The 26,735-nt window shown below is 44.5% G+C and overlaps 1 protein-coding gene and 1 long non-coding RNA gene across 3 annotated transcripts in view; one reads left to right on the top strand and one right to left on the bottom strand.

Annotated features, from left to right (window-relative positions):
- LOC134917617 (uncharacterized) overlaps positions 1-26,735 on the bottom strand; it is a 109,482-nt gene that overhangs the window by 16,839 nt on the left and 65,908 nt on the right. The window contains exons 4-7 of one of the 2 annotated variants that reach the window (XM_063920305.1): positions 23,202-23,264; positions 11,845-11,987; positions 9,695-9,791; positions 7,071-7,223 (exon numbers count right to left, since the gene is read on the bottom strand). In XM_063920305.1, the coding sequence (XP_063776375.1) occupies positions 7,071-7,223; positions 9,695-9,791; positions 11,845-11,987; positions 23,202-23,264 (456 nt within the window). The remainder of the gene's footprint in view (positions 1-7,070; positions 7,224-9,694; positions 9,792-11,844; positions 11,988-23,201; positions 23,265-26,735) is intronic. The other variant, XM_063920306.1, reaches the window with a different exon arrangement.
- The window catches only part of LOC134917711 (uncharacterized), a 144,599-nt gene that overhangs the window by 55,086 nt on the left and 62,778 nt on the right, over positions 1-26,735 (top strand). The window lies entirely within an intron of this gene.

Here is a 26,735-nt window from a genome sequence, read left to right as displayed (position 1 = left end):
GAGCCACCAAACTGGTTAAGGCAGGGCTGGCCAAACCGGTCCTCGAGATCTACCAACAGTTCATATTTTCCAGGCATCCTGGAGATCTGTAGAATTGTCAATTAGGAATGAATGCAGCACATCTTAATTAGTAATGACTACACCTGTGCACCAGCTAGGTGGTCTGGAAAATGTGAACTGTTGGTAGATCTCGAGGACTGGTTTGGCCATGCCCTGGGTTAAGGGGTTAGAGGCACTGAATTATGAGGGAAGACTTAAAAGGTTAGATTTGTTTACACTGGAAAAGAGGCGGCTGAGAGGGGACATTATTAATATTTTTAAATACATTAAGGGACAATACAGGGATTTATCAAACGATTTGTTTATCAAAAAAACACTACATAGGACACGAGGACATCACCTGAGGTTAGAAGAAAAAAAATTCCGTAGAGTAAGAATTTGGAATTCTTTGCCAGAGAAGGTAGTAATGGTGGACTCCATCATAAGTTTAAAAATGGATTAGATAAATTCCTAGCAGAAAAAAATATCCAAGGATACAGCATTTAATTAAGATATATATAAAAAAAAAATTATTAAAATATAGGTTGAACTCGATGGACATTTGTCTTTTTATAACCTCAACAACTATGTAACTATGTAACGTGGACTGCCCCTAGAGTACCCTATAGGGGCAGAGTTTCAGCACTTACACTGTGGTGTAACATCTCTGGGAGAGTGAGCAGGTATTTTGTTTCTGACACAATCTGTCCACAGTTCTCTGTGAATTTAAAAAATGATGCACAATACAGGCTAGGGTAATGGAACTCTTACTATTCTGATTTCAGGCATTCTGTTTATAAAAAATATTGTATATTTAAATTTATACATTATGCTAAATTTACTAGTTTAATGTAATACCATATACTATAGTAAAATGGCAGTAGTGGATGAAATGGAAACATAAAGATATAATTACTTGGCTCATAAGTGTTTTCAATGTAGTGTTTAAAATGCTTATTTCTATCCTTAAAAATGTTATCCACCTTTACTGCTGCCAGATCTTATTAACCACCATACAGGGCTAATAATACCACCATACAGGGCTGATAATACCACCATACAGGGCTGGTAATACCACCATACAGGGCTAATAATACCACCATACAGGACTGATAATACCACCATACAGGGCTAATAATACCACCATACAGGGCTGATAATACCACCATACAGGGCTGATAATACCACCATAATACCACCATACAGGGCTGATAATACCACCATACAGGGCTGATAATACTACCATACAGGGCTGATAATACCACCATACAGGGCTGATAATACCACCATACAGGGCTAATAATACCACCATACAGGGCTGATAATACCACCATACAGGGCTGATAATACCACCATACAGGGCTAATAATACCACCATACAGGGCTGAGAATACCACCATATAGAGCTAATAATACCACCATACAGGGCTGATAATACCACCATACAGGGCTGATAATACCACCATACAGGGCTGATAATACCACCATAATACCACCATACAGGGCTGATAATACCACCATACAGGGCTGATAATATCACCATACAGGGCTGATAATGGTGGTCATTCCGAGTTGTTCGCTCGTTGCTGATTTTCGCTATGCTGCGATTTGTTGCTAAATGCGCATGCGCATGGTACGCAACGCGCATGCGCTTAGTTATTTAACTAAAAACTTAGCAGTTTTGCTGTTGTTCGTGCGGCGCTTTTCAGTTGCACTGCTGATCGGTGAGTGATTGACAGGAAAGGGGCGTTTCTGGGTGGTAAGTGAGCGTTTTCCGGGAGTGTGCTAAAAAACGCAGGCGTGTCAGGGAAAAATGCGGGAGTGGCTGGAGAAACGGGGGAGTGGCTGGCCGAACGCTGGACGTGTTTGTGACGTCAAACCAGGAACTAAACGGACCGAGCTGATCGCAATCTAGGAGTAGGTCTGGAGCTACTCAGACACTGCAAGAAAATATTTAGTAGCAGTTCTGCTACTCTTTCGTTCGCAATTCTGTTAAGCTAAGATACACTCCTAGAGGGCGGCGGCATAGCGTATGCAATGCTGCTAATAGCAGCTAGCGAGCGAACAACTCGGAATGACCACCAATACCACCATACAGGGCTGATAATACCACCATACAGGGCTGATAATACCACCATAATACCACCATACAGGGCTGATAATACCACCATACAGGGCTGATAATACCACCATACAGGGCTAATAATACCACCATACAGGGCTGATAATACCACCATACAGGGCTAATAATACCACCATACAGGGCTGATAATACCACCATACAGGGCTAATAATACCACCATATAGGGCTGATAATACCACCATATAGAGCTAATAATACCACCATACAGGGCGATAATACCACCATACAGGGCTGATAATACCACCATACAGGGCTGATAATACCACCATACAGGGCTGATAATACCACCATACAGGGCTGATAATACCACCATACAGGGCTGATAATACCACCATACAGGGCTGATAATACCACCATATAGAGCTAATAATACCACCATACAGGGCGATAATACCACCATACAGGGCTGATAATACCACCATACAGGGCTGATAATACCACCATAGAGGGCTGATAATACCACCATAATGGACTGATAATACCACCATACAGGGCTGATAATACCACCATACAGGGCTGATAATACCACCATACAGGGCTAATAATACCACCATACAGGGCTGATAGAACCACCATAATGGACTGATAATACCACCATACAGGACTGATAATACCACCATACAGGGCTGATAATACCACCATATAGAGCTAATAATACCACCATACAGGGCGATAATACCACCATACAGGGCTGATAATACCACCATACAGGGCTGATAATACCACCATAATACCACCATACAGGGCTGATAATACCACCATACAGGGCTAATAATACCACCATACAGGGCTGATAATACCACCATACAGGGCTAATAATACCACCATACAGGGCTGATAATACCACCATACAGGGCTAATAATACCACCATATAGGGCTGATAATACCACCATATAGAGCTAATAATACCACCATACAGGGCGATAATACCACCATACAGGGCTGATAATACCACCATACAGGGCTGATAATACCACCATACAGGGCTGATAATACCACCATACAGGGCTGATAATACCACCATATAGAGCTAATAATACCACCATACAGGGCGATAATACCACCATACAGGGCTGATAATACCACCATACAGGGCTGATAATACCACCATAGAGGGCTGATAATACCACCATAATGGACTGATAATACCACCATACAGGGCTGATAATACCACCATACAGGGCTGATAATACCACCATACAGGGCTAATAATACCACCATACAGGGCTGATAGTACCACCATAATGGACTGATAATACCACCATACAGGACTGATAATACCACCATACAGGGCTGATAATACCACCATATAGAGCTAATAATACCACCATACAGGGCGATAATACCACCATACAGGGCTGATAATACCACCATACAGGGCTGATAATACCACCATAATACCACCATACAGGGCTGATAATACCACCATACAGGGCTAATAATACCACCATACAGGGCTGATAATACCACCATACAGGGCTAATAATACCACCATACAGGGCTGATAATACCACCATACAGGGCTAATAATACCACCATACAGGGCTGATAATACCACCATACAGGGCTAATAATACCACCATATAGGGCTGATAATACCACCATATAGAGCTAATAATACCACCATACAGGGCGATAATACCACCATACAGGGCTGATAATACCACCATACAGGGCTGATAATACCACCATACAGGGCTGATAATACCACCATATAGAGCTAATAATACCACCATACAGGGCGATAATACCACCATACAGGGCTGATAATACCACCATACAGGGCTGATAATACCACCATAGAGGGCTGATAATACCACCATAATGGACTGATAATACCACCATACAGGGCTGATAATACCACCATACAGGGCTGATAATACCACCATACAGGGCTAATAATACCACCATACAGGGCTGATAATACCACCATAATGGACTGATAATACCACCATACAGGACTGATAATACCACCATACAGGGCTGATAATACCACCATACAGGGCTGATAATACCACCATAGAGGGCTGATAATACCACCATAATGGACTGATAATACCACCATACAGGGCTGATAATACCACCATACAGGGCTGATAATACCACCATACAGGGCTAATAATACCACCATACAGGGCTGATAATACCACCATAATGGACTGATAATACCGCCATACAGGACTGATAATATTACCATACAGGGCTGATAATACCACCATACAGGGCTGATAATACCACCATAATACCACCATACAGGGCTGATAATACCACCATACAGGGCTAATAATACCACCATACAGGGCTGATAATACCACCATACAGGGCTAATAATACCACCATACAGGGCTGATAATACCACCATACAGGGCTAATAATACCACCATATAGGGCTGATAATACCACCATATAGAGCTAATAATACCACCATACAGGGCGATAATACCACCATACAGGGCTGATAACACCACCATACAGGGCTGATAATACCACCATACAGGGCTGATAATACCACCATACAGGGCTGATAATACCACCATATAGAGCTAATAATACCACCATACAGGGCGATAATACCACCATACAGGGCTGATAATACCACCATACAGGGCTGATAATACCACCATAGAGGGCTGATAATACCACCATAATGGACTGATAATACCACCATACAGGGCTGATAATACCACCATACAGGGCTGATAATACCACCATACAGGGCTAATAATACCACCATACAGGGCTGATAATACCACCATAATGGACTGATAATACCACCATACAGGGCTGATAATACCACCATAATGGACTGATAATACCACCATACAGGAATGATAATACCACCATACAGGGCTAATAATACCACCATACAGGGCGATAATACCACCATACAGGGCTGATAATACCACCATACAGGGCTGATAATACCACCATACAGGGCTGATAATACCACCATACAGGGCTAATAATACCACCATACAGGGCTGATAATACCACCATAATGGACTGATAATACCACCATACAGGACTGATAATATTACCATACAGGGCTGATAATACCACCATACAGGGCTGATAATACCACCATACAGGGCTGATAATACCACCATACAGGGCTGATAATACCACCATATAGAGCTAATAATACCACCATACAGGGCTGATAATACCACCATACAGGGCGATAATACCACCATACAGGGCTGATAATACCACCATACAGGGCTGATAATACCACCATAGAGGGCTGATAATACCACCATAATGGACTGATAATACCACCATACAGGGCTGATAATACCACCATACAGGGCTGATAATACCACCATACAGGGCTAATAATACCACCATACAGGGCTGATAATACCACCATAATGGACTGATAATACCACCATACAGGACTGATAATACCACCATACAGGGCTGATAATACCACCATATAGAGCTAATAATACCACCATACAGGGCGATAATACCACCATACAGGGCTGATAATACCACCATACAGGGCTGATAATACCACCATAGAGGGCTGATAATACCACCATAATGGACTGATAATACCACCATACAGGGCTGATAATACCACCATACAGGGCTGATAATACCACCATACAGGGCTAATAATACCACCATACAGGGCTGATAATACCACCATAATGGACTGATAATACCGCCATACAGGACTGATAATATTACCATACAGGGCTGATAATACCACCATACAGGGCTGATAATACCACCATAATACCACCATACAGGGCTGATAATACCACCATACAGGGCTAATAATACCACCATACAGGGCTGATAATACCACCATACAGGGCTAATAATACCACCATACAGGGCTGATAATACCACCATACAGGGCTAATAATACCACCATATAGGGCTGATAATACCACCATATAGAGCTAATAATACCACCATACAGGGCGATAATACCACCATACAGGGCTGATAACACCACCATACAGGGCTGATAATACCACCATACAGGGCTGATAATACCACCATACAGGGCTGATAATACCACCATAATGGACTGATAATACCACCATACAGGAATGATAATACCACCATACAGGGCTAATAATACCACCATACAGGGCGATAATACCACCATACAGGGCTGATAATACCACCATAATGGACTGATAATACCACCATACAGGACTGATAATATTACCATACAGGGCTGATAATACCACCATACAGGGCTGATAATACCACCATAATGGACTGATAATACCACCATACAGGACTGATAATACCACCATACAGGGCTGATAATACCACCATACAGGGCTAATAAAAGTACAAGAAGCTGCAACCTGCAAGCTGGAGACTTGATACAAGATTTCTGGAATACTAGGTGTGTGCTGAATGTAGCATTCATTCGGGGAGAAGCAATGGTCATCCAATCAGGTACAGCATGCACTACACATCTACGTGCCTTGTAGTTTCATCACTTTGGATGAGACTCTCAGGACTGGAAAGTGAAAGCTCCTTCTTTAGTGGTGAGCGGCAGTAAGGTCATGGGGTTGGGAGGAAGAGTCCCTCACAGATATACTACATAGGAGGGGTGACTTTGCAGATTGATACCACTCTGAACAACTCCTTTAACTATAGGCATCCTACACCTTACATCAGGGATGGGGAACCTTCGGCCCTCCAGCTGTTGTTGAACTACACATACCAGCATGCCTTGCTACAGTTTTGCTATTTGGCCATGCTGAAGCTGTTGCAGGGCATACTGGGATGTGTAGTTCAACAACAGCTGGAGGGCCGAAGGTTCCCCACCCCTGCCTTACATTCATTAGCATATTGGTTACTGATAATTTTTCACTTGTGTTGACCAAGTGGTCTAGTGGAAGAATACCGCACCTGCCTGACAGCACAGTTATATTCTTCTGTATCTTGAGGAAGGAAGCCAGGGTCCATCAGGGATGCTTTTAAGAAAAAGGTCCACATGAATATATTGCAGAGCAGGAATGTGATATGCCATTCCCAGAGTGCATTGTATGAGACAGGCACAATCTGTACACAGAGACAGAAAAAGAAATAGGGTTTACTCACAGATACATTACAGAAAAAGTAGTTGCTCACCATCACATAATCAAGAACTAGCTTCTGAACCAAACTAAATATTAAAGTGGTTCAAGTGTAAAACCTCCTTAGACGCCAGCTGGTCACTTCTATTTTGATTCCTTTCTTTTCTTCATTTTGACACATTTAGGGGGTAATTGTATCGCCGGGGGCTACCCTATCAGCCCCGATGCGACGCGCTCCTCCCCCCGATGCCAGCACTTATCGCTGATTATACTTTGGGTGACTCAAGCATCCGAAGCATAATCCATGATAAGCGGGCTGCACCCAGGTCCGTTTTTGACCGATGACAAAGGCCTGTAATAGGATACCGCGATAATTATCATTGGCCATTAATTGTGATATCTTGCTGTTTTTATCATCCTAAAACGGATCAACACTAATGTTATACTCCCTATTACATGATAAAGTGAAAAAATGTAGTACGATGTCTCAAAGAATACTAAAGGGTAAAACATACAGTATTCTTCGTGTTCCAATCTCTATTGGCAAGACAGTGACGATCATTTATGAAGAGCAGAATTTGCCACAGCAAATGTGCATGTTCCTACAGGTTTCAGCATACACTATTGTACACCACTGATTACATTAATAGACTAAAATTGAACCGATTAAAAAAAAAAAAAAAGGCATAAAGAAGTTTTTTTCTTCCACGCTTGGCCAGCCTCATGAATAATTTAAGTAGCTGCTTATTTCTGTAGGAGAGCACTCAATTAACTTCACACGTATGTTTCAAATGACTCCAGAGAGTAAGATGCCATTAGTGATGCTGACGGGCCTATTTACAAAATAATATATTCGGAATATTGAGGTATATACTGCGGTCCCTGCCCGATTTCAGGAGTCCCTGCAAATATTAAGGATCACCCGAATGTATGGAAGAGGGACCGCAGCGGATATCTTCATTTGTACCACTGCCACTCCCTATCTGGCAGTTGACACAGCCCCCATAGAATTTGTGTGGGGGGCTGCGAGCTGCAAGATTTACCAAGCACTGGAATCTGAAGCATTCCGGAGTTTGGCCATGGCAGCTAGTGCCATTTGAAGATGACGTTAATCGCTGTAGCCTACGGGCTACATAATGAGGTAATCACCGGGAGTGGGTTCCTCCAGTAACTTCTTACACATGTTTGGGCTCTGTAATAATTAATGATACATCTGGTTGATTTATAATTTCTGGCGATATTAAACTATAATTATCAAGTCTAAAACCAGATAATTTGGAAATATGCCCATACGCAAATGACACAGTAAAAATTAAAAAGTACAGTAGGTATATTTTTTTCAAGACTCTCATTTCAATATTAGGTAAAATGTTATTGTTGAAACCATGTCACATGACAGTTTGGTTTGCTTCCATAAGCTGTTTGGCTTCGGTTCAGACTTGTAAATACTGTGCATTTCATTTAAATCTAAGTTGCACAATTTCTGTGATTTATTTAAAGCACCAGTGGAATGCACATCTGCTATGTGTCAGTGGGCCTAAGGGATAACATGCAGAAACGGTTCAGTGAATTCTGCATATATATATGTATGTATGTATGTATATATATATATATATAATATATATAAATAAAACAAGCATGATTTTAAAAGGAACAAAGTATAACAAAGATGAAAATACTATACAGAAGAAGCCTAGCATTGAGTATTCTTTGATTGCAAGCTCTTTCGCTAGATCCTTTTTTTCTCGAAAAACAAAGTAAACAATACACCCACTTTACTACTCTGCCTTGGTGATACTGGTTATGACAACAGTTGGTTGTAGGGTGAAAAGAAGGTGGCATTGGGACTGCCATGTTTCAAATGACAATGTTGATGGCTACTAGAGGGAAGCTTGAAACCATACTTACCAATTCTTCTGGGACATCCCATAGACTCCGGGTGTGCAGGATACCCTTTCTAGTGAAAGGGGTGGGAATGGAGGTTGTGAAGATGCACCTTCAGTGAACTGCAAGATCGTGGTCCCACACCTTCTGCCTGAGACTGCTTCTCCCATATAGGAACTCTCCCAGAGGGGAGAAATAAAGTGGTACCTATGCTTGAATGGTCTGGAGCCTCTCCTAAACATGCTGCGCCCCCTAAGTTGGTGAATGTCCTCTTATTTTGCATCAGGCAGCTGTTAAAATCAACATGGTTGAGTATGTTCAATCCCTTTGGAGGATATTTCCAATTCTAATTAATGCTTAATTTGAAAGGACTCGTTACATAATGACAATTCTTGGACAGACAGACTCTGCATTAGAGTGGATTGTTACCTGCATTCCCCCAAACAGCTGGTTTGTGCAGGCAGATGCTGTCTTGGGAAAAAAAGTCCTGAAGGATCCCATTCCCCTTTCTATTTAAATATATATAAATCTAATGCATTCAGCACATTTAGTTACTTTTGTTCTATACTGTACCTTAAAAAAGTAAGTTGGGTAACCCCACAGGAATAGATTACCATAAAAGAATAGTATGGGCCCTTTTGATTTGCCTGGACGACCAAATATCCATGTTCTACAAAGAAAAACAAAAATGCCGTTACCTCACACAACCATTTCATTATCTTAAAAAGTTTACTGATGCCAAACATGATAGATCAAGAGAATTTTACCTTAAAACATACATTTAAGTTCACCTTACTATCCAAGCTGACATTAAGACTTGTCTAGGTCTAACAAATAATCAATTAATGGTTATGATTCTAGTCAGGCATTGGCGTCACTAGGGGGGTGCAGACCACACCGGTCGTCACCATTCGATGTGGTGACACCAAAATGCCGGCTCATCCTCAGTGACTAGGAACCGGGCCCTGCACTGCAGCACTCAGTTATAGGGGAGGTGCTGGTAGTGTGTGGGAGAGTCTCTGGGGGCAGTCCAGCATCTCCGAAAGTGCTAGGCACACACTCAGAGTGATGAAAAAGTAGGAGACATGCCCTCATTTTCGGGAACGCTGGCCCCACCCTACCTCCCAACACTTTGGCACTCTGAGAGGAGTACCATACCATATTTTTCTTTCAATTTTGCATCTAAGGCTGGGTAGACACTGGGCCTGATTCAGGTTCAGCTGTAGTAAGCATAGCTGCTGCTTTCATTGGAAACAGCAGCTATACTTACATATGGTACTCATGTGTGATCCCTGCTGTCCGAGGAGGCAGCATCAGATCATTCCATGTCACCATTAGCCGGCTGAGTAATCCGGAGGTTATGTATATCGGTCGCTGCAGCTCCATCGATGATGCCAAGAAATCTTGTTCGTAAGATTTAAATGCCCTCCCAGTTTTCACATCTAGCCAGACATATAGCTGTGGCTGAATGGCATGTGTGTATTGCTTATCAAATCAGTTACTTGGTTTGAAGGGTGGTCGGCTGGCCGTTGAGTCGGTAAGGTATGCATCCAACCTTAGGGGGTAATTCCAAGTTGATCGCAGCAGGAATTCTGTTAGCAGTTGGGCAAAACCATGTGCACTGCAGGGGAGGCAGATTTAACATGTGCAGAGAGAGAGAGATTTGGGTGTGGTGTGTTCAATCTGCAATCTAAATTGCAGTGTAAAAATAAAGCAGCCAGTATTTACCCTGCACAGAAACAAAATAACCCACCCAAATCTAATTCTCTCTGCAAATGTTATATCTGCCCCCCCCCCCCTGCAGTGCACATGTGTTTGCCCAACTGCTAAAAAAATTTCTGCTGCAATCAACTTGGAATTACCCCCTTAGTTGCATCACTAACGCAGAGACAAGCCACTCACGGTGTACTGGAGACACTAGGCTGCGACACAGTTATTGATTTTACACACGTACAAAGTCGCAGCTGAAGCACAATTTGGCGCCAGGAAAAGCCGCCGCTGCTCACATCGGGAGCCTTTTAACACAGATTTAAACTCAGTTCCACATAGATATAGAAATGTTGCAAAACTCAAATGGGTGTGGTATCGCTCATAGACAGTTAAAACATAGACAGTCATTAGTCAGCCACTATATGATCGACAGTCAAAAGTCAGACGGGGTCAAAAGTCAGACACAAAATTAATTTTTTTTCTTTAGTGTTTTTAAACCTTTTTGACCCAAATTTGGTGAAATTCGTCCGCTTGCCAAACTTCGGGCTCGGTGTCTCGCTCCACTCCGCTTCGCTCGCCACAACTTTGCTAAAAGGTAATAGTTTGTGACATGGATAGTAAATGAGGCAAAAGTTGTAAAAAACACAGAAAAAAAACAACAACACTTTTTTTTGGTGTCGGACTTTTGACTGTCTGACTTTTGACCTTGTCGGACTTTTGACTGTCTTTTAACCCTGTCTGACTTTTGACCCTGTCTGACTTTTGACTGTCGATCATATGGTGTCTAACTAATGACTGTCTATCTTTTAACTGTCTGTCTATAGTCACGAGCCCAACTCAAACAATCAGTGTATGCCAGCAATTCATAGTTCTAATTATGTGAATAAGAAGCATATTTAAAGCGAAAAAGCGCAACTGAGGGGCGGCTATTTGGTGCAACTGAAGGCACAGTATTAAAGGACACATCTGTAGCTTTTCAGAAGCATGCTGATGTATGTATATGCAGAAGTTACCTCCAGTCACACTTAGCATGAAGATTTTTTGAATGTATTATAGTCCTATTTAGAAAGGAGACAATATCATTTGCTTTCCGTCCCTTAGCCAGGCGTAAGGGGGTGTTTCTGTTGTTGTCTTCACCTTCTAAATCAACTTCATCCTAGGGGTGGAAATAAACAAATAACAATGATTTACTACAACAAATAAACATGATTTACTGGTATGAATCAAAACATAATATGAAAGAACCCTGAAGAAATATATGAACACTTCATTAAAACGAAATTTATGGTAAGAACTTACCGTTGTTAAATCTCTTTCTGCGAGGTACACTGGGCTCCACAGGGAATAACATCGAGGTGTAGAGTAGGATCTTGATCCGAGGCACCAACAGGCTAAAAGCTTTGACTGTTCCCAGAATGCATAACACCGCCTCCTCTATAACCCCGCATCCATGCACAGGAGCTCAGTTTTGTTAACCAGTCCAATGCAGTAGCAGGTAGAAGAGACGACAACCGTTAGTAGCCACATACACCACATTCTCACGACAAGAGAAGGTGTCAGCGGCTAATGCCATACAAACCCCAAGAAGCTAAGTGCGTCAGGGTTGGCGCCCTATGGAGACCAGTGTACCCGCAGAAAGAGATTTAACAAGGGTAAGTTCTTACCATAAATCTTGTTTTCTGCTGCGGGATACACTGGCCTCCACAGGGAATGACATTGGGGATGTCCTAAACCAGTTCCTTATGGGAGGGGACGCACTGTAGCGGGCACAAGAACCCGGCGTCCAAAGGAAGCATCCTGGGAGGCGGAAGTATCGAAGGCATAGAACCTTATGAACGTGTTCACTGAGGAACACGTAGCCGCCTTGCACAATTGTTTAAGGGTCGCACCACGGCGGGCCGCCCAAGAAGGTCCAACCGACTGAGTAGAATGGGCATTGATGGTAGCAGGAGCTGTAAGGCCAGCCTGTACATAAGCATGTGCAATCACCATTCTAATCCATCTGGCCAGGGTCTGCTTGTGAGCAGGCCAGCCACGTTTGTGAAAACCAAACAGTACAAAGAGAGAATCAGACTTCCTGATAGGAGCTGTCCTCTTCACATAGATACGGAGAGCCCATACCACATCCAAAGACCGCTCTTTGGAAGACAATTCAGGAAAGACAAAGGCCGGAACAACAATCTCCTGATTAAGGTGGAAAGAAGACACCACCTTAGGTAGGTACCTGGGACATGTTCTAAGAACCGCCCGTTCACGGTGAAAAATCAGATAGGTGAGCCGAAACGCGTCGGTGAGCAGCATCTGTCTGGATAGCGACCCAGTTTTAGACTCTGACGGTGGATTCTTGTCCCAGGGAGGCACCACAGATATTGAACAAAACGAGACTTGGTGTGCAATATACACCTTAATTTGAGGTACGCTGCCAGCCACATGTTTTCTTGTCCTTGTTCTTACATTAAAATTGAGTTACACTATTGGTTCCTCCTGTTTTTCTTTACATATACTGGAGATGAAGAATAACCATTTTTTGAACCAAATGTGAAGAGAGAATTGGAGAACCTATAACTCAAAGGGATTTGAGAGAATAAGGGAATAACGTATTTTGGGCATCTTTACTGGAATTGTACACTGTGAATTTATACTTCAATAACTTATCCCACCATAGTATGGGGGAAGCATGAACATTAAACTGTGTCTGTATCATACCACAACAGGAAATTGCGCGAAAACCACACCCTTTCTATTTTTCAGTGTTCTAAGAACCGCCCGTTCACGGTGAAAAATCAGATAGGGAACCTACAAGACAAGGCACCCAAATCCGACACCCGTCTAGCAGAGGCAATAGCCAATAGAAACAATACCTTAAGGGAAAGCCACTTGTGGACCGCAGATTCAAGAGGCTCAAACGGAAACTCCTGTAAAGCCTCCAGAACCACTGACAGATCCCAAGGGGCCACAGGTGTTATGTAAGGAGGTTGAATCTGTAACACACCCTGAGTGAATGTATGAACATCAGGCAGAGTGGCAATTTTTCTCTGAAACCAAACAGACAAGGCAGAAATATGAACCTTGATGGAGGCCAGACGAAGGCCCAAGTCCAGGCCCTGTTGTAGAAAGGCCAAAAGTTTGGCCGTACTAAACTTGTAAGCATCATGATTATTAGATGCGCACCAAACAAAGTAAGAATTCCAGACCCTATGGTAAATCCGAGCAGAAGCAGGCTTACGGGCCTTCAACATAGTCTGAATGACCACCTCGGAAAAACCCTTGGCCCTTAGTACGGAAGCTTCAAGAGCCACGCCGTCAAAGCCAGACAGGCCAAATCCTGGTAAACACAAGGGCCCTGAACGAGGAGGTCTGGTCGTTGTGGAAGCAGAAGAGTACGCTCCAACGAGAGACCATGAAGGTCTGAGAACCAATGCCGTCTGGGCCACGCTGGAGCGATCAGAAGTAGGATTCCTCCTTCTTGTTTGAACTTCCTTATTACTCTGGGCAGGAGTGACACTGCTGATATGGCTGGCAGATGGCGTTCTGCCCACTGAAGAATTCTGGATATTTCCCTCATTGCCATGCGGCTTCGAATGCTGCCTTGATGATTTATGTACGCCACCATGGTGGCGTTGTCCGACTGTTCTTGAACAGGTCTGTTCTGTATTAAATGCTGGGCCAAGTTCAGGGCATTGAACACCGGCCGCAGTCAGAATGTTTATTGGGAGGAGAGACTCCTCCTTGGTCCACCGACCCTGAAGGGAGTGTTGCTCCAACACCGCGCCCCAACCTCTCAGACTGGCATCCGTCGTCAGAAGGACCCAGTTGGAGATCCAGAAGGGACGACCACTGCTCAATCGTTGGTTCTGAAGCCACCAGCTCAGTGACAGACGGACCTCCGGAGACAAAATGATCATGTGAGACCTGATCCGGTGAGGCAGGCCGTCCCACTTGGCAAGAATCAATTTCTGTAGAGGGCGGGAATGGAATTGAGCGTACTCCACCATGTCGAAAGCCGACACCATGAGACCTAGCACTTGCATCGCCGAATGTATCGACACTTGCGGACGAGATAGGAAGCATCGAATCCTGTCCTGAAGTTTCAGGACCTTCTCCTGAGACAAGAACAACCGTTGGTTGTGAGTGTCTAACAATGCCCCCAGGTGCACCATGATCTGCGCAGGGACCAGGGAAGATTTCTTCCAGTTGATGAGCCACCCGTGGGCTTGCAGAAACTGGAGTGTCAGATCCAGATGGCGTAGGAGAATTTCTGGGGAATTCGCCAGGATTATTATTATTATCCTTTATTTATATGGCGCCACAAGGGATCCGCAGCGCCCATTACACAGTACATAATAAAATGAGCAAACAAGAAAACCGCACTTACAGTACAGGACAAAATAGGACAGGTATAGAAAACCCGGGGTTAGGTGCCATCATAGGGAGTATGGAGTATAAGATAGTGTAAGTAAGAAAAGGAAAGGCACATGAGGAAAGAAGTCCCTGCTCTTGCGAGCTTACAATCTAAAATCAACAAGTCGTCTAGATACGTGAGGATCCTGACCTCTTGACGGCGGAGTACAGCCGTCATTACCGCCATGACCTTGGTGAAGACTCGCGGGGCCGTGGTCAAGCCAAAAGGTAATGCCCCGAAATTGGTAATGGAGGTTGCCAACAGCAAACCTCAGATGTTGCTGATGCGACATTGCAATAGAAATATGCAGGTAAGCATCCTGTATGTCCAGGGAGACCATATAATCCCCGGGTTCCAAAGCCAGAACAATAGAGCGAAGGGTTTCCATACGAAACTTGGAGATCTCTGACATATTTGTTCAAGGACTTGAGGTTGAGAATGGGCCGAGAGGACCCATTCGGTTTCGGGACTAGGAATAGCAGTGAATAGTACCCCTTGCCTCTCTGAGCCAGAGGCACCTGTACTACCACTCCTGTGTCCTGTGTCCAGGAGGGACTGTACCACCGAATGAAGAGTTTTTGCCTTCACCTGATCCGAAGGGACGTATGTCGGGCAAAATCGATGAGGGGAAAGATTCTTGAAGGATACGGCGTAACCTCGAGTGACGACTTCCCGTACCCAGGCATCGGAAGTGGTCTTCAACCATTCCTGGGTAAACCCTAGAAGTCGGCCCCCCACCCTGGGATTCCCCAGAGGGAGGCCCACCCCGTCATGCCGCAGGCTTGTCAGTTTTGGAAGCAGGCTGACGGGCAGCCCAGGCTCGTTTAGGTTTGGGCTTAGCGGTTTTGGAAGTGTGAGCCTGTTTCGGGTACGCCTGACCTTTTGCTTTACCTGAAGGATGAAAGGAGCGAAAGGAAGTACTCTTAGCCTTCGGTACTGAAGGAGCAGTACTAGTTAGACACGCTGTTTTAGTAGAAGCTAAGTCAGCCACTATCTTGTTGAGGTCCTCTCCAAAAAGAATGTCTCCCTTAAAAGGGAGCACCTCCAGGGTTTTCTTAGAATCCAGATCCATAGACCAGGACCATAACCAGAGAATCCGGCGAGCCAAAATGGACGTAGTAGAAGCCTTGGCCGCCAGAATACCGGCATCAGAAGCCACCTCCTTAATGTAATGAGAAGCTGTGACAATATACGAGAGACATTGTCTAGCATTATCTGAAAAGTTGGAAGGCAGCTCTGCTTCCTCCTCCTGAGCCCACGCTTCAATAGCCTCTGCAGCCCATGTTGCTGCAATAGTGGGCCGATGCACAGCACCTGCTAGAGTGTAAATCGCTTTTAAACAGCCCTCCACAGACTTATCCATCGGTTCTTTCAGAGAAGTGACGGTAGTTACAGGCAGAGCCGTGGACACCACCAGCCGCGCCACTTGCGTATCCACTGGCGGGAGTGTTTCCCAATATTTACTTAGCTCCGCAGCGAGGGGATTGCGAGCCACCATCTTCTTGTGAGGTGTGAATTTCTTTCCTGGATTTTCCCAGGATTCCTGACGTATTTCAACTAAATAGTCAGAATGAGGTAAAACTTGTTTAACAACCTTCTGACGTTTAAATCTGTCCGGTTTCTTGGTGGTAGCATCAGGCTCTGGGTCATCAGTAATTTGAAGAATTAGCCTGATAGCCTCCAATAAGACAAGAACATCCACCTGAGAGACCGATTCCCCATCAGAATTATCTGGATTAGTGTCTCTGGGGTCAGTATATACGCCTTCTTCATCAGACAAGGTGTCTGGGATATGGGTGGATTGTGAGGAACTAATGGCCCACTTAGAGGACCTCTTGGTCTTAGGCGGGCGAGGGTTAGACGTCTGTTTAGTCAATGAGTGGTTTAATTGCTGTAGCTGAGCGGACAGTTGATCTGCCCAAGGCGAATTAACCGCAGGGACCATAAGCGGTTGTACCGGCACAGGAGATCCCATAGGGGGCGCAAGTCTAGTCACCAGCGTACTTAATAACATGGAGAAAGTAGCCCAAGGTGGATCGTTATGAACCCCCGTTGCTAAAATTCCACTGGGGGTAGGGAACACCCAGAACCTGAACCCTCTGCTGCTATGTTTTCCTCTATTATGTCTGCAGCGTCACCACCACGCAATGTGGGATCAGTCCCAGCTCCATCGCCCCTTGTAGCTGACATGTTTGAAAGCTCAATTCACGGGCAACCCAGTACAATATCAGCAGCTTAATACCTTAACAAGAACCCCCTGTGTAGTGTATGAGCACAAACAGAGAATTCAAGAGGTATATGGTGACTGAAAATCACAGAGAAAAATACACAGTAAGTATATCCTGTGAAACACCTATATTAAACAATAACTCTGACGCACTTAGCCCCCTCAGGGTACAGAATATAGGGATAGCAATCTGAGTGAGATACACGAAATGGAAGTCATGCAGCAGCTATATGCACACACACATAGTCACATGTACAATGCAGAAATTATGACATGCAGTAAAACTGCACTGGACTAGCAATACAAAGTAATACTATGTACAGCTATATAATCAAGAGATATAACAATGCACAGTAAAGACTGGATGTATATCACAGGGTACTTGTACTAAATAACCCTGACTAAATGCACTGTTACTTAACTAACACTGTCAGCAGACATGTAGACTACTTAAGTGTCCTGTAAAATGCACAGCGCTGACATGCAGGCATCTTTACAGAGGAGGATTTGCCCGAACAGTCCCAGGATCAGCTCAGCTTGAGGTAATGGCGCCCAAACGTTGACAGGGAGTGAGGGAGAGAGAGATATGCAGCTCCAGGGTGGGAACATTTACTCTAAATGGCACCCTGGGGGAGGGGCTACAGGTCAAAGCATCATCCCCCTGCTGGGCTTCACCACTGGGTACTGTGAGCTATGTAACAAACAGTTTTTAGTAAAACCGATCTGTGCCCTCTCCTTGGTGGTCTAGTGGGGTCCCTGTACTACCACAGTGTCCAACCGGCCGTGCCGGATCGTGGTTTCCAGCGGGTCCCGCCTGGGGGACCCTCTTATCTCTTCCCAAAATGCGGCCACGCGATCCTGGAGAGCTGCGGCGGGGTCTGTGACTGACTGAAGCAAACCGGGGCCTCTGCTGTAAGTACCCGGCAACTAGGGCGCGGGAGTATACAGCGCCGCTGGGGGAGGTGATGGAGCTGCAGCAGGATATGTCTGACTGACATCTAACACACACAGTGTCTCTGCTGCAGCCCTTGAAGTCTTCAGATTTCACTTAAGAAAGCTCTTCTGAGGGCTGCTGGAGCAGCCCTACCTGTTGTCTACCAACTTGCAAACTGAGCTCCTGTGCACGGAGGCGGGGTTATAGAGGAGGCAGTGCTATGCATTCTGGGAACAGTCGAAGCTGCTTTTTGCAGCGCTGCAATCAGGTCAGAACTGCGCATGCATATGCACCGCAATGCGCAGACGCATCACACGGGTACATAGCGGATCGTTGCTGTGCGATGGGTTTTACGAAGAATCCATTCGCACAGCCGATCGCAAGGAGATTGACAGGAAGAAGGCATTTGTGGGTGGCAACTGACCATTTTCAGGGAGTGGTTGGAAAAACGTAGGCGTGTCCAAGCGTTTGCACGGCGGGTGTCTGACGTCAATTCCGGCCCCGGACAGGCTGAAATGATCGCAGCGGCTGAGTAAGTTCTGGGCAACTCAGAAACTGCACAAAGTTATTTTGTACCGCTCGGCTGCACGCGCAATCGCACACTTGCACAGCTAAAATACACTCCCCAGTGGGCGGCGACTATGCGAACGCAGGGCTGCAAAAAAACAGCTAGCGAGCGATGAGGTCTGAATTACCCCCATTGTATTTTACAAGTGGTTCCATACAGTGTAAGTGGCCACGAGAAACTTTATTTAAAATGCATGTAGCCATAGGGATCATTGTGCTTTATAACCAATGCAGGGAAATGGCACTGATGATTCCATTTGAATGTATGCATCTCTGATTTCTCTTTCCCCCCCTAGAATGTAACACCTACATAATGGGGATAAGTAGCAATCAGGGAGATTGCTGAACTATTCAGCGAGTCAGGGAGATTGCTACTATCTCAGGGAGTCTCCTGCAGAATGAGGGAGGGTAGGCAACTATGGCCCTCATTCCGAGTTGTTCGCTCGCTAGCTGCTTTTAGCAGCATTGCACACGCTAGGCCGCCGCTCTCTGGGGGTGTATCTTAGCTTAGCAGAATTGCTAACGAAAGATTAGCAGAATTACTACTAAATAATTCTTTGCAGTTTCTGAGTAGCTCCAGACCTACTCACAGATTGCAAACAGCTTGGTCCGTTTAGTTCCTGGTTTGACGTCACAAACACGCCCTGCGTTCGGCCAGCCACTCCCCCGTTTCTACAGACACTCCCGCATTTTTCCCTGACACGCCTGCGTTTTTTTGCAAACGCCGGGAAAACGTTGAGTTACCACCCAGAAACGCCCCTTTCCTGTCATTTACCGAACACCAGTGCGACTGAAAAACACAGCAGAATCCACAGCAAATCTGCTGAGTTTTTAGTTAAATAACTAAGCGCATGTGCCCTGCATTACTTGCGCATGCGCAGTTTGCAACAAATCGCAGCATGGCGAAAATCGGCAACGGGCGAACAACTCGGAATGACCCCCTATGTGCAAATCACTGCATATGTAGCCAGATCTGTGTCCCATCTCCTCACATGCTGAGGGCCAGCCAGCACAGGGCAAGGCCACCCAGCATGTGTGAGGCCACCTCCCGATGCATCCGCAATTAGATTGCAGATACATCGGAACTAAGTTTGACATCACGCAGCCGCCCCAAAAACAGTCCCGGCCTGCCCCCGTTCGGGACGCCCTGACGAAAATGTGCGTCCATCTCAGAATCAGCCCCAATGTGTTAATGTGATCTCTGCCAAAAATATGAATGTCCAAAAATATGAATGTTTGCAGCAAACCCCTTTTTGTAATTAAACCTATGTTTCCTGCTTCTGAGGCTTGCTTTGTACCATCCAGTTTGACTGTTATGCAGAGGTTCCTGGTGTCCTAGAGATTTTTTTTTCTCCCCATAAGCTAAAAAGTGTGGAAATACCAGTGACTACAAATGATCACTACATCAAAGCAATATCTTCCATTAAATGGGAGGGTACTGTGCAAGTAAAACTGTTTGAGAGTAATGAAGTGAGTTTAGATATTGTCAGTTCTTAAGGTTTGGTCTTTCTTCTGATAAATTGACCATAGTTTCTAGCCTTCCCATAAATCAGGATACATGACTGACTTTTTCTGCATGTCCGTTTTATCTCCATTTTTATTCAATACGCATAGTTACTGTTTGTCATATTAAACTCAATTTAGTAAAGTTATGTCTTTGTGCTACATGTACAGTATGCAGGGAATTGTTTGTTAGACAAAAACTCTGATTAAATTAGATTAATAGTTTAATAACGAGTGTGAGATTGATGGGGAGATGTATCAAGTAGTGTAAAGAGTGGAGAAGTGAACAGGTGAAGAAGTTGGCCATAGCAACCAATCAGCTTCAAGTTATCATTTATCAAGTACATTCTATAAAATGATAGGCAGAAGCTGATTTGTGCTATGGGCCAGAGGCGTAACTCTGGGAGGCAATGGAGTCATCTGCTGCCGGGCTCCTGCTCTGAAGGGGGGCAACTCTCCTCCCATTCTCAACAATGAATTAATTTAATTGATAGCTACCGCTATCTCTTCAGTGGCCGACTTCCTCACTGGTCCCTGCACCTTACAAATCACACCCTTTTTATTATACTGTACACATTTTACAAGTGTCATACCCAGGATTAGAACCCACAACCTATTACACTGGAAGCAGACACCTTACTGATGAAGCTATTTGCTCCTTTATAGGAAATATGAGAATTCTAACTACAGTATATAAAGTTACTTCTCTGACAATTACAAGTAACTTTGCATAGTTAGATTTCTTATGCTTCCTACACAGGAGCAAATACCTCATGGGTTCTAATACTGGGTATGGCTGCTAAGAAATGTATGATTTAAAATAAACACACATTTTATATATATATATATATATATATATATATCCATGTGTATATGTCGGCACTCAAGGAGACTGGTATAAGCAAATGATGCACAACGCACTCACATAGCGTTTCAACGTTTTAGAGTCTTGCTCCTTTATCAAGAATAAACACAAATTGTACAATAAAACATTTATATAAGACCGTGCTTACCCCTCCGTGCCTGCTAGTTCCGGTACCATCTCTCGCCCGGAGTCCCGGTGACATCATCCGCACCACGTGATGCTGGTGCGCCCGGTGACTCACGGGGGCATGGCTAATCACAAGAGTATGCTGACGGGGGAAACCCGTAGACATCATGGGAGCATAGAAACGCCTCTGTCTCGGGTCCACCAATCGAAGCAGACCATGTGCATAGTAACCAAGGAAACCAAAATACAAACAAACCGTGAAGTATTATTCTCAGTAAGAAACTTTTGGCCTAGGGGTGCCATGAAAAAAATGATGATACTCTAGGGTGCTGTGATTCAAAACAGCTTGGGAACCACTGAGTTAATCTATACAAACTACATTACAATAGTGAGAGAGACACAAAGACAAAAACTAAACTAGTTTGTCCATGTACTGTAAAAATGTGGAGGAGTTGCCCATAGCAGTTTCATAGGTTCGTCCCAGTTGCCCGGAGGCAACATAAATATTGGTGCCCCCCCGATATTTAGATAAATATATGTATGTATGTATGTATGTATGTATGTATGCATGCGTGTGTATATATATATATATATATATACACACACGCATACATACATACATACATACATACATACATACATATATATATTACAGGTTGAGTATCCCATATCCAAATATTCCGAAATACGGAATATTACGAAATACGGACTTTTTTGAGTGAGAGTGAGATAGTGAAAACTTTGTTTTTTGATGGCTCAATGTACACAAACTTTGTTTAATACACAAAGTTATTAAAAATATTGTATTAAATGACCTTCAGGCTGTGTGTATAAGGTGTATATGAAACATAAATGAATTGTGTGACTGTACACACACTTTGTCTAATGCACAAAGTTATAAAAAATATTGGCTAAAATTACCTTTAGGCTGTGTGTATAAGGTGTATATGTAACATAAATGCATTCTGTGCTTAGATTTAGGTCCCATCACCATGATATCTCATTATGGTATGCAATTATTCCAAAATACGGAAAAATCCCATATCCAAAATTCCTCTGGTCCCAAGCATTTTGGATAAGGGAGACTCAACCTGTATATATATATTTATTCCAAGTACCCCCCTGCAATGTGATCAGCATGCTCCGGTGCACATCCTTTCTAATAGAAGATATGTCCATGTTATAGGGTATAAGCAAATGAAAGTGGTCGGGGCGATTACGCAATTTGCGGTGAATCGCATCATCATAGCTCTGCCCTCTGCTTTGTAATGCCGGTAATGTGGGCATTGCATAGCGAGGGGCATGGCCACAATAACGCAATCATATCACCACGCCCCCAGACCACCCTCAAAGTCTAAGCCCCACCTCCTGGTGAGCCGACCCGGCTGCTCCCTCCAGAAAGTCGACAAGTATGCCATAGGTTCAGTATGGTGAGGGGCATGGTTTTGCCTATCACACTGACCATAAATAATTTGAATTGGTCCTGGACCACCAATCCAAGGCACCCCTGCTAGTGTCCCGAGACACCCCAGGGTGCCACGGCACACACTTTGAGAACCACTGGATTAACTCCTTCAGACCCACGTTAGGAACTCCTTGTAGTGACGGTAGAATAGTACTGTAAAAATGTATTTCATATGTAATATACAGTATGTGAATGTCTGATACATCATAGATCATATTATTTGTACTTAGATCATAGACCATTTGCAGCTGTAGTAGTTACAGTATGTCACGTTTACTTACTTGTCCACATAGCAGCTGCACAGTAGGGAGGTTTCCACTTAATACTGCTAAATGTAAGGGGGTCTGCGGAGAACAAACACATGTCTCAAAGTCAATATTTCCTAGTTGAAAATTTTAATGCTGCCCAAAACGTATAAACTTCCCGCACCTGACGTCTAGTCACATGAAAAGTTGCTCGCCGTTAGTATTTTAATTAACAGAAAAAAGCAAAATGCAGAACCCCAGTAGCCAGATACATGACACTTTAGCAAAACATATACATGTTTATTTTATAGCACTCTTCCCAAATGCTATTTGTCCTGGGTGAGGCGACTCATACACACTTCGATTCTAGTATAGCCAGGGAAGGGGTGGGTGGCAAGAGTGCAGTCAAGTTGACTTATTCAGTATAGATGCTTATATAAAGAAAACAAATTCTAGATATCTCACTTTTACAGTTCTTTATTTATATTGGTATAATATGTAACCTTTAATATGTTTGTATAAAATATAAAGTGTATTTAAACTATCTATGCTGCCTATTAACCAAAGATTATATAATATCTGCCTGTGTAAACGTCTGTCCCCAAGCTTTCCTTTTCATAGAGATTTAGGGGGATATCCAGTTATCCCCGGTAAAACATCGGGTCCGAAAAACGGCAGTTTTCAGAGGTTTTTCTGACTTTTTTCCGATGTTTCACCAATTTTTTTTTTACAGGCTATCCAAATGGATCACCTGTAAAAAAAAAAAAAAAAACCCTTCTCCCGAAAACACAGTTTCAGTGAAACCTGTGTGTTTTCGTGTGAAACAGCCCCGTTTTCGGACGAAAACGGGGCTGTTTCCGGAGATTCTGCTTCGCCTGTTGGAGGCAGGTGAAACAAAATCCCTGATAAGCCGGCGCGTGCCGCGGCTTATCGGGGCTAATTAGCTAGCTCCCGGCGGGACAATTAGCCCCGGTAAATTACCGGGGCTAATTGGATAGCCCCCTTAGTGTACTACTTTAATCAATACTTGACAACTTTTTATTTCTCTCCTTGGCAGAAGCCCAGAGAAGAGAAACAGCTGACCTCTGATGGGAATGGCGCTGAGCCCTATCATCATTAGGGCCTTCCTCCAAATTGTGTGATTCTCATTGGGGGGAATTCAATCAGCCTTAGTGTTAGGCGCCGAGGGTCCGCCCGTCAGTGCGGCCCGGCGCCTAGCAACTAGGGACGCCGCAGGCAGACAGCCGCCGGCTCCCTAGCAACGCTAGACGCCGGGCGCACGGAGCCGCTCAGACCCTAGCAACGGGGACGCCACGGTCAGACCGCGTTCCCCGTTGCTGGGTCTTAATTAATCAGTGCTTGTGTATTCTGGCCGTGCAGCATGCAGCTGCACGGCATCATTATGTGATTACCCTGTCTGGATCATGATTGGAGGGCTCCCAAATTTAAGCATTCTCAGGACTTCTCACAGACGCCGGTGATAGCTTCCTGTTTGCTGTGTCAGTTACAGAGAGTTTCCAGTCCTGCTCAACCCGGTTGTTCCTGTTCTCAGTTATCCAGTACTCGGAATTTGTCATCTATTCCTGGAGTCCGACCGAGCACCTTTAACATCCTGTGGTGTTCGTGAGTCGCGGCGTAGCCGTGTGTTGCGGCTTGACCGCTACTATTTATTATTTAGTTTATTGTGTTCCGGAGCTTTTGCGGAGGATTCCGCTCCCACAAATCCACTCTGGTATCCAGCGGTGCTGGATAGGAGTAACGGATCAGTGGATCTTTGGTTGTCCTTTTCCCTGGCGGTTTGTCCGCACATACTTTTGGTTTAAGTTAGATAGCTTGTAACCCCTGGCCTGGTTGCTTAGTCAGAGGGCCCCTTGTTATCACCCTGTCTCGGATTTCCCTTTGTCTCCCATTAAGACCTGAGGGGGCATCGGGGTTGGGCAGACATAATCCGCCCTTCGAACGCGGCTGCCATGGGCTCAAGCAACCATAGTCTCGCAGGGGATTTCTGATAACACGGGCGAGACAACGGAGTTAGGGCGCCAGGGGTTACTAGGCTTTCCTGCTCCCGTACCAGCATATCCTTCCAGTACTCAGACCTCTGCCATAAAGATCTCCTCTGGTCTGGAGTACGGGAATCATAACATTATCACCGGCCTAACTAAAATTTAAAATTAAACAGGAGTTAATTTTTTCCCTTATTCTGTTGGGAGATTTGTCAGCCTCATGAATCCCTCCGGTGTTGGGCCAAATCCTGGCCAGCTTTTAGTTAGCCAGATTCAAGAGCTTACTCAGATGGTTCAAGATCTGTCCCTTCGGGTGAGGTCACAGGAAGATCTGTTACGGACTTCCCCGAGGGTCATTCCTGAACCAAAAATGCATCTGCCTGACCGTTTTTCTGGGGATAGAAAGCAGTTTTTTAATTTTAAAGAGTCTTGTAAACTGTATTTTCGTTTAAGACCAGTCTCCTCAGGTACGGAATCTCAGCGGGTAGGAATTATTATTTCTTTGCTACAGGGGGATCCTCAGACCTGGGCTTTTGGCTTAAAGACAGACGATCCGGCTTTATTGTCTGTAGACGCCTTTCTGGGGTCTTTAGGGCTATTGTATGACGACCCTGATAGAGAGGCATCCGCCGAGAGTCAGTTGCGTGCTCTCAGACAGGGTAGGAATCCCGCAGAGATTTATTGTACGGAGTTTCGCCGTTGGTCGAACGACTGTGGATGGAATGACCCAGCCCTGCGCAGTCAGTTTCGCCTCGGCTTATCCGAGTCTATAAAAGACAGTCTCCTTCAGTATCCCGCTCCTGAGACTCTCGATAAACTCATGGAGCTCTCTATTAAGATTGATCGTCGTCTCAGAGAGCGGAGGGCTGAAAAAGGAGCATCTGTCGGGTCTTCTCCTTGTGTTTTTTCCATTCCTGTGGACATAGAGGAGCCCATGCAGATAGGCCTCTCCAAACTGTCTCCTGAAGAAAGAATCAGAAGGCAAAATTCTGGTCTTTGTTTATACTGTGGGGGTAAGGGACATTTTGCCCGTAGTTGTCCGAACAAGTCGGGAAACGCCTCGATCAAGTGAGTTGTGAGGGGGTTCACTTTGGTCTGCAGCTTATCTCCTCGAATAATTCACTGTTGGTTCCAGCTAAAGTTTCCTTTGGCAGCCTCTGTTCCTCGGTCTCGGCTTTTGTGGACAGTGGAGCTGCAGGGAACTTTATGGATTTAACATGGGCTAAGGCCTTAGGTATTCCTCAGTTAGCCTTGGGTAGGTGTATCACCATGCATGGTTTAGATGGGAGTCCCTTGTCCAATGGGGTTATTTCTCTATGTACACCTCCTGTTCTACTTTCGGTAGGAGCTCTGCATTCTGAAAAGATTGAGTTTTTCCTTACCCATTGCCCAGCAGTTCCTGTGGTTCTGGGTCACCCTTGGCTGGCCTTTCATAATCCCATCATTGATTGGCAGTCGGGGGAGATCTTACAATGGGGTACCATCTGTAATAAGGAATGTATTACGCTTCCCATCAGAATAGCTGCTGTCATTCCCGCACCCATTCCTGTGGAATACCAGGATTTTG

The sequence above is a fragment of the Pseudophryne corroboree genome, chromosome 1 (assembly GCF_028390025.1).
Source record: "Pseudophryne corroboree isolate aPseCor3 chromosome 1, aPseCor3.hap2, whole genome shotgun sequence".
NCBI lineage: Eukaryota > Metazoa > Chordata > Amphibia > Anura > Myobatrachidae > Pseudophryne > Pseudophryne corroboree.
The sequence above is the reverse complement of the archived record's forward strand: the minus strand, read 5'-3'. Positions and strand labels throughout refer to the sequence as shown.